Source organism: Rutidosis leptorrhynchoides, chromosome 10, assembly GCF_046630445.1.
Source record: "Rutidosis leptorrhynchoides isolate AG116_Rl617_1_P2 chromosome 10, CSIRO_AGI_Rlap_v1, whole genome shotgun sequence".
Lineage (NCBI taxonomy): Eukaryota > Viridiplantae > Streptophyta > Magnoliopsida > Asterales > Asteraceae > Rutidosis > Rutidosis leptorrhynchoides.
Window position 1 is genome coordinate 281479042 of NC_092342.1, and position 10144 is coordinate 281489185.

General features: G+C 34.5%; 1 protein-coding gene across 1 annotated transcript; it reads left to right on the forward strand.

Moving 5' to 3' along the window:
* The first annotated feature begins 6788 nt into the window (after window positions 1-6788).
* On the forward strand, window positions 6789-7759 carry LOC139871089 (uncharacterized). The gene is made up of 2 exons (XM_071858830.1): window positions 6789-7095; window positions 7290-7759. The coding sequence occupies exons 1-2, from the start codon at window positions 6789-6791 to the stop codon at window positions 7757-7759; spliced, it is 777 nt and encodes a 258-aa protein (XP_071714931.1).
* Window positions 7760-10144: the final 2385 nt, after the last annotated feature.

Here is a 10144-nt window from a genome sequence, read left to right on the forward strand (position 1 = left end):
TATATAAAATTATATATATTATATATATATTTAAATAAAGTGTCGGCAAACTAGAAAACAAAGCATTGTGAGCTGGATCAGGTAGCCATGCGATCGCATGGCATATAGGCACAAAGCCCATGCGATCGCATGGGCATCAGAAGTTGGCCAAGTGCTATAAATAGCCACGAACACACCTCAATTTTCTTTCTTCCTCTGTAAATAAATATATATATTTATATTTATAATTTAAAGTTTAAATTAAATTTAATAATAATTGGGTTAATGTAAGAAATGTTTTAAGGTTTTGTAAGACGGAACTCTGTCCGTGTAACGCTACGCGATTAATCACCGCTGTAAGCTATGTTCTTCCTTTTTAAATTAATGTATAGTAACTAAGTTATTATTATGCTTATTTGAGCCGAAGTAATTGTGATGTTGGGCTAAATATTAAGATGGGGTTATTGGATTTTGTACCATAATTCGGGTTTGGACAAAAGACCGACACTTGTGAACATTGGACTATTAACTTTTAATAGGTAGGGGGTATTGTCTAATTGAATGACAACTCATTGGAACCTATCGAACCTATCTTCAAATTAGTTAATCTAATAATTATTAAATTGATCACGAATGTCCTATTTAGTGACGTTTATACGACATCGTTTACAATCATTTAATTAATCAATTGGATTGGGAAATTGATTATTCATTATGGCCAAGTGAATAAATTAATGTATCATGGACTAATTAAAACAGTGGTGGATTACATACAAGGATAATTGGTGTAATTGTTAACAAAGTATTAAAACCTTGGATTACACGCAGTCGATAACCTGGTGTAATTATTAACAAAGTATTAAAACCTTGTTACAGTTTAAATCCCTAATTAGTTGGAATATTTTACTTCGGGAATAAGGTTAATTTGACGAGCATTTTATAATTTTGACCGATGGACTATTATGGACAAAAATCAGATAGGTATCAAATAAGCCAGGACAAAGGACAATTAACCCGGTAACAATTAATTAAAATCAAAACGTCAAACATCATGATTACGGAAGTTTAAATAAGCATAATACTTTTATTTCATATTTCATCGTACCTTTATTTACTGTTATTTTAATTACTGCAATTTACTTTATCGCAATTTAAATTCTGTCATTTATATTATCGTCATTTATCTTTATGCTTTATTTAAAATTGACAAACCGGTCATTAAACGGTAAAAAAAACCCTTTTTATAATAATATTACTATATATAATTATATATATTTTATATAAATATAGTTGTTAAAAATATAACGTTAAACTCAGCTAGCTCCCTGTGGAACGAACCGGACTTACTAAAAATTACACTACTCTACGATTAGGTACACTGCCTATAAGTGTTGTAGCAAGGTTTAAGTATATCCCATTCAATAAATAAATAAAAAAACTTGTGTAAATTGTATCGTATTTCGTAATAAAAATAATAGTATTTCGTTTACACCCGCTGCACACATCAGCAGCCTCATTGTATCATTGTAAAACCAATTCAAGCATTATCAATAAAACATAATACGATTAGTTTATACAAATCATCATTGTTCTTTATTCTCAATACTTTTAACCCGTTGCGACTCACTGATTCTTCGCCAATTATCCTTTCTGCATTCTGATTCTTCTGCAAATACACCAAAAAAATAAAATAGTTTGTATAAATAATCAAATGTTTATGTTTTTAATTCCCATGCAGATAATTTTCTGAATATTACCTCTGTTTGAAAATCAGCCTTACTAATCCTTTTAGCTTTAAGCGCCTTTTCTCAATCTTCATATAAAGTTAAATCATCTAACAACGAGGTCTTCGATGAGTAGCTCTTAAAAAATCTCATCGCCAAACCTTGTTTTAACCCACCCTAAACAAATAGGTAGGCAATTCAAAATCTAACTAGTACAGTAACAATATAGTATCGTCGATTACATCAGCTTGTCACATATATATTATATATACAGCATAACATAGAAAGTTAATAACTCACAGATAAAAGATATAAATTTTTGAGTTTGTAACTTCTTGTTACCATTTGGTGTACAGAACCAAACATCCACATCGTATTTGATACACTTGTGGACATCACTGTAGGCCAAAGGAATATGCACATACCATACCTACTATCATTAGTTAATTAATACAGAAATTATTGACGATATCAAAATGATCTTTTCCTGTTAGTTACAACGTACTCAATACTTTCGCCAAGTCATCTACGGTCAAAGCTTCCTAGGTTATCAAGAAACTTTCTGGACTTTCAACTTAAACAGATATGAATTAAAAACAATACGTCAACATAGATATGTATTAGAGAGTATCAATTTCACCCGCGTTCAATTAGTTGTCCCAAATATAGCCTTGATGATATAACTATGTTAAACAACCTGAAAAAACCAATTTGATTCTTTTCAGTAACTTCTCACTTCATTTACTAAACTTATGAACAGAGTGTTGATGAGGTAACCCTTTTGTGAACCATAACAATCTTAATATACAATCAAAAATCCAAAATTACAGATTTGTAAACTTCAATTCTAAAACAAGCTAAAACTAAATCATCCGGTACTCAAAACCTGAACATATGTAATTATTGAGCTATTATGATTTACCAGAATAATTTGGATTTCAAATTTGATTTGGGTCATTGGGATGGATTCGGTCACGAATTATGCTCATTCTAGTTTTGTGTTAAACTTGAAACCAAACCATTAAACAGATTTCCAAATCCATACAACACAAAGCACAAATAGATAAGACTAGCCGGCTATTTGTCTGAGTCGAACTATCAACAAACCTAGACATCTCTGACCAAAGGTTCGTAGTTCCATAGCGAGTAAACCATGGCTAGAGTCCTTAAATAGTCTTCGGATTCTTCTTTGAGGATATATTCTAAAGAGTATTTAGATTATTCATTGAGACGATATTTTAAGAAATCATCTTCATTACAGTACTTATATTCTTTGATCCGTTCCATGCATCGTCTTATCAAGTCCCCAACAAAATTCAAGTTAAAACACCTACGGACATCAAGAGATTCGAAGAGAACGCAACCATGTAAAAGGACTTGGAGTCCTTCATGAGTCACATTAATCCTAACTAGCTGCAAATAGAGTAATCTAGACATGCTATTTGCAACACGAAAGGCATCAACATTACATTCATATGCAATTCAGTCATATACTTTGATTAACCTGAAGGACTTGGTGATTGAATTGAGTTGCCCTCAGCTCAAGTCCTTCTTCAGAAAATCAAAGAATATGATGCGGTACCAGATCGACGTAATGTTGATGTTTTTGCTACTGCAAATAGTATGCCCAGGTTACCCCATTTGCACCCACGTATGAGTAAAATAACTGATGAGGGACTCCAAACCCTTTTACATGGCTACTCTCTCCCCGAATTGCTTGATGTTCGTAGATGTTTTAACCTAAATATTAATGGAGACTTGAGAAAACAATGTATAGAACAAATAAAAAATATATAAGTACTTTTATGAAGATAACAACTTCTTAGAACATTCGCTTCAAGATGTGAATATCAATTGCAAGATGGGGTAATGTAGCCAGTCCACATTCGGCCCAGAATAATACAGAACAACTGAAGCCTGATATCGAAAGAAATTTAAAGGCGAATTCCAGGAGATCGAAGACAGCTGCGGTATCCTACTGTAGCGAATGTTATCTGGTGGGTATGACAAATTGTAGAGCATCAACACGTGTTATGAGATTCAAAAAGATGCCTCGATGTGATTCGTACAAGTGCAAAACGTGTGGGAATAAAGGAAAAAAGAAAAATAAGGGCTCGAAGGAGGTTAAATCACAGTCGCATAAAAGGGTGGATGTCCAGACAAGGTCAATTAACAGTGAAGAAGTGAGAAATTATGGGGAGCAAATCGGATTAAGGTGGTCTACCTCAATCCCCCAGTAAGTCCTTTGTTTCGTGCTTCGGTTACTTGTTGTTTTTAATGAAGATTCTATCATTAAATGTTCGAGGGTTTTCGGTTAAAGGGAAATTCGGATGGGTGCGTAGTTTATGTATCAAAGAAAGGCCTTGTATTGCGGTTTTCCAGGAAACCAAATGTAAGGTTGTATCTAATTCTTAGGTACAAGATTATGGGGAGATGATAATTTCGGGTTTGTACAAAAGGAGGTTGTGGGTAAATCGGGGGGTCTATTAATAATTTGGGATAAAAGTGTGTTTGAAGTGGGAAGCTTCACGAATTGTGATTTCTTTTTAGCGATTAGGGGTAAGTGGAGGATCACCGGTAAGGAATCTATTGTCGTTAACGTGTATGGGCCTCATAATAATCGTGGCAAAAAATTAATGTGGGAATTGTTGACCAAACTTTTAGAAAGTGTTAATTCGGCTTGATTAATATGTGGAGATTTCAACGAAGTTAGAACTAGCTCGGACAGATTGAATTCTCAATTTCACCAAGGTTGTGCCGATAGATTTAATGAGTTTATTTTAAAGAACAACCTAGTTGAAATTCCAATAAATGGGAGGAAGTTCACAAGAATTAGCGATGACGGGTTGAAGTTTAGCAAGCTTGATAGATTTTTGGTTACAGATGGCTTTATTAATATTTGGGATGATCTCTCGGTTATCGCCTTGGATAGGAATCTCTCGAATCATTCTCCCTTGGTTCTTAGGGATAAAGTTATTCATTACGGCCCGAAACCTTTCAAGGTCTTTGATGAGTGGTTTAATTGTTTAGACGTGGGTGAGGTAATTCAAGAAGCATGGATTCAACCTATTCATGGGACTAGAAAACATTGTATGTTTAGGGATAGATTAAAGAATGTCAAGATGGCTTTAAAATCTTGGAGTCATTCAAAGTTTGGAAATCTAGATAATGAAATAAAAGATCTCCAAAATGAAGCATTGGAATGGGAACTGAAAGCGGAACGTCATCCTCTTAGTGGTTCGGATCGAGAAAAATGGTTAGAGTGTAGACGAAGATGGGTTGAAAAAGAAAAAGTCAAAACGGGTATGCTAAAACAAAAAAGCGAGAATTAAATGGGTATTTGACGGGGACGAAAATTTGAAATTCTTCCATGCTTCGATTCGTATGAGATATAATAAATGTAATTTTCGGGGTATCACGGTTGATGGTGTCTGGGTGGATGATCCTTCGAGTGTTAAGAATTTGGTTTTTTGTCACTTCAATAACCATTTTTCCAATAATGGTAATCGTAATCCAAGACTGGTGGACAGCTTTTTTTTGCGATGGGCCTGTCCGATATGTTGGGCCTGGGCTACCTTCTTGTGGGTCTGAGCAAGGGAGTAATGAGGCTGATGTACATGACACACGCCCAACTTCTGTTTCTAGTTATTTTCGGTTATCAGAGGGTGAAGCAAGAGGTTTGGAGGAGAAATTCTCGGAAGAAGAAATTTGGGGTGCAATACACGAATGTGCGAATAATAAGGCGCCCAGACCGGATGGTTTTCATATGCGATTTTTCAAGAAATTTTGGGCTATAATTCGCGATGATCTTGTAGAAGCAATAAATTGGTTTTGGTCTTTGGGTGAAATATCCGATGGATGTAACTCTTCGTTTATCACTCTCTTACCTAAGAAGGAGGACCCAGTGAGTTTGAATGAGTATAGACCCATTAGCTTGATTGGAAGCCACTATAAGATTATCGCGAAGTTGCTTTCACTACGGATTTGTAAGGTAATTCCGAACCTTGTGGAATTTGAACAAAGTGTTTTCATTCGTGGGAGGAATATAATGGATGGAGCCCTCATTGCAAATGAATCATTCGAATATTTGAAAAACAACCAGGTCAAAAGCATGATCTTTAAAGTTGATTTTGAAAAGGCATTTGATTGCCTTAGTTAAGAATTCTTAGACGATAAGATGAGGTTTATGGGATTTGGTGCGAAATTGAGGGGTTGGGTTAGTACTTGTTTGAAGACGGCTTCTATCTCGGTCCTAGTTAATGGTTCTTCGACAAAAGAGTTTAAGCTTGGGATGGGTGTAAGACAAGGCGACCCTCTTTCGCCTTTTCTTTTCATTATTGCGGCGGAGGGACTTAATTGGCTTACAAAATCGGCGGTTGCGAAGAATCTTTATAGTGGGGTGGAAATTGGAAATGAAAAAATTCTAATTTCCCATCTACAATACGCGAACGATACGGTCTTCTTTGGCTCTTGGAGTTTGGATAACATTGAAAACCTCATGAAACTCCTTAAGTGCTTTGAATTGTGTTCCGGTCTTAAAGTCAATTATAATAAAAGTAATCTTTTTGGTGTGGGTGTCCATAAAATTGAGGTGGAATCTATGGCGAATCTATTTGGTTGTAAAGCTGGCTCCTTCCCGTTTACTTACCTTGGGTTGCTAATTGGTGCTAATATGAATAAATTCGGAAGTTGGAAACCGGTAGTTGATAAATTCGAGAAACGATTATCGGATTGGAGAGCTCGTGCGATGTCATTCTGTGGACGTTTAACACTTGTTAATTCGGTTCTCAATAGTTTGTCATTGTATTACTTTTCGCTCTTCCGTGCTCCAACTAGCGTGCTTAATAAACTTGAGTGTGTGAGGAGAAATTTTTTTTGGGTGGGGCGGGTGACGAGTCTAAAATCTCGTGGGTTAAATGGGAAGATGTCATCCGTCCTCGGGCGGATGGTGGTCTTAATTTTGGCTCTCTCAAATGCAAAAATCTTGCATTAATCGGCAAGTGGTGGTGGAGGTTTATTACCGAACTCACTTCCTTGTGGGTTAATGTTATCAAAAGTATTTATGGGGTTTCGGCGGCTTTAAAAATGGGTGGGATTAACTCTCTTGCGTACTCTAACACTACCTGGAGTAAAATTGTCAAAACAGGGTTCGAGATTGATGGCTTAGGTGTGGACTTCTCCAAATCGTTTACAAAGCTAATCGGTAATGGAAGAGGTACAATTTTTTGGGAGGATGTGTGGATCAAGGACAATGCTCTAAAAGATACGTACAAAAGATTGGTGCGGCTAGAGGCAAATGTGAATGTGGCAGTTTCGGATAGATTTATATGGGATGGTCATCGGTGCTCATCGAATTGGGTTTGGTCGCGGGCTGTCACAGGGAGGACGAAAGGTGAGCTAGAGGACTTGGAAAGATTGATTTCGACTTTCATGATGGCGCCGGAAAAAGAGGACTCTTGGACTTGGAACTTATGCGGGTCCGATACATTCACAACTAAATCTCTTACAAAGCAAATCATGGCTAAATGTTTTCCTCCGAATGCTTCTAATATAATAACACTAAAAATGACTTTGTTCCAATTAAAGTGGGTGTTTTAGTATGGAGGGCAAGGAGGGGGAGACTTGCCGTCTTGTTTGAATTAGACAAACGAGTTGTTGATCTTAACTCCATCCTTTGCCCTTTGTGCGATGATGCGGTTGAAACGGTTAGCCATGCTTTGTTCGCGTGTAAGTTGGTTCGAGAAATTTGGGATAAAGTTCTTAAATGGTGGGGCATGGATTCGACACAACATAATATCGACAATATTCTATGTGGGAGCTCTTATTTGCCTTGTTCGAGCGTGGGTGAAAAGATTTGGCAAGCAATGGTGTGGACTAGCGTCTATCTCATTTGGAAAAATAGAAATCAAAAGGTCTTTAAAGGATTGTGTTGGTTTTCGCCGGTTGCTCTCAATGACATACAAGTGAAGAGTTATGAATGGATCGCGAAAAGAAATAAAACAACAAGTATCGAGTGGCTAGATTGGTTGCAAAATCCTAAACTCTTAGTTTTGTAATCATTAATCTTTGTTATTATTTCGCTTTGTAATTGAGATGTAAGTAGAAGGTGGCATATAATTCTATCTCGGCATCATTTGGTCACCATCTTGTGAGAACTTTGTAACTTTTGCGTTTTATAATATATATTGCCGTTCAAATAAAAAAAGAATATCATCTCAAGGAAGTATCTTAAATAACAATTAAAGCTTGGGTTCCAATTATTAGTTTATTATGATTAGTTTTATTATTTTATTATCATTGATAAGATATTATTATCGAAATTATCATTAATCATTAATAATAATAATAATAATAATAATAATAATATTATTATTATTATTATTATTATTATTATTATTATTATTATTATTATTATTATTATTAATGTTGCAAAAGGTTCCTAATTCTTAGGAACTTAATGGGCTATATAAATCCCACTAGTTCTAAATAATACTCCGTAAGTAACAAATATGGTTACCTTTGGTTAATACTTAATAGACATACATGTAACAAATAAGAAACATACCAAAAGATGACAAGTTTATTAAATGGGTTGAAAAGGTTAGATGGATGAAATGAATCAAATTCAATAGCTCGGAAAACCAATAACAACGAAACTTACTTTTTACCATCAGATTTGAATCCCGTTAACCTAAAGAAATATTGATAATACGGTGATGTTGGGCCTTTTAAAGAGTATGATGAATCTATACTAGGGCCATAAGTGAAAATTGTTGATAGAATGTTTGAATCCGTTAATTTTGTTGATATTTCGGCAAAATGTTTAATGGCTCGTTTTCGTCAATAAAAAAGATCAAAAGGTTAGATAAACATCATTTTTTGAATACGTTCTATAAAGTGTGACAAATACCGTAACATATTAAATTGGTGTCTTCATGTTGTTGATGTGATAGATAACATAGAAGTATATGGGTTTGATAAAGATTATTCGAGCACGCAAGAAGACGGGTTTGATGAATATTTTTCATCCTCAAAATCATTTTAAATGATTGTTTCGGATTCTCAAGTCGACCCATGATTTTATCTATTCGTGTTTCTTCTCATGGATACTGAGTTGTCATGTAGAGTAGTTAATTTTTAGTGTGTGATTGGGCACGTATTTCGCGGCTTGTGGGCATGAACACATGTAATTATTGAGATATTCAAATTTACCAGAATATGGATTACAGATTTGATTCCATTCTAATTTTGGGTTAAACTTGAAACCAAATCATTAAATAGATTTCCAACACAAATCAAAAATAGATTAGACTGGTTATTTGTCTGGGTCGAACTATGAACAAGTCTAGACATCTACAACTATATCTATGTAGTTTCGTAGCAGCTAACCCATGACTAGAGTAATTCTTCAAAATCCAGATTCTTCTTTGAGGAATATTCTTTTTGTGAAAGGGAAATATTCTAAAAAGTCTTCAGATTCTTCTTTAGAGCGATAAAAGTCGTCAGAAAAAACTTTGATGCGATTTTTATAAGATGTCTTCTTTATTAGAGTATTTACTTTCTTTGATCCGTTACTTGCATCGTTTTACCAAGTCCCGGTAATATTCAGGTTAAAACACCTACGAACATCAAGAGATTCGAGGAAAGGACATCCATTTTAAGCGCTTGTAGTCTCTTATCGATTATTTTACTCCCGAGTAGGAGCAAATGGTGTAACCCAAGCATGCTATCTGCAACAGCAAAGACATCAACATTACATTAATATGTGGACGCGTCATATAGTTTGATAAACCAAGAATGGATTCGAGTTCATGGGTGTGGACATTTGTATATATTCGTGAAAATATTCCTTTTGATTGTGGGTTTCTTTAAAAAACATTTGGAAAGACATTATGAATGATCATCAAGAAAAGTTTGACTAGATATTTTTTGGGAGATTTTTCTATAGTGACTTAAAATTTGTTAGGTTAATCAAAATGCTTATGTATTGATTATATTTTAGTATTTCGTTGGATTCGAGTTCAGGGGTGTGGACATTTGTATATATTTGTGAAAATATTCCTTTTGAGTGTGGATTTCCTTAAAAAACAATTGGAAAGACGTTACGAATGATCATCAAGAAAGGTTTGAATAGTTATTTTTTGGGGATTTTTTCTAGAGTGACTTAAAATTTATTAGGTTAATCAAAATGCTTATGTATTGATTATTTTTAAGTATTTCGTTTGTATACTAGTGGGTGATGATATTTCCATTAATGATATTGATAAATCCACTTTTATCATGCAATAAATATTTGTATTGTACAAACAGTTAATGTATAATAAGTAGTGGATGTATATCACTAGCCATACCAATATAGATAGATATAGATATTAAATCAATGTTTTTTCTGTTTAACTTTGCTTTAAATGGCACTTTCCTTTTTTTCAACCTTGAAAATG

Coding starts and splice junctions, on each gene's coding strand:
- LOC139871089 (XM_071858830.1), top strand. CDS start 6,789: ATGGGTGGGATTAACTCTCTTGCGTACTCTAACACTACCTGGAGTAAA. Junction 7,096..7,289: donor TGTCACAGGGAGGACGAAAG/GTGAGCTAGAGG, acceptor TTCCAATTAAAG/TGGGTGTTTTAGTATGGAGG.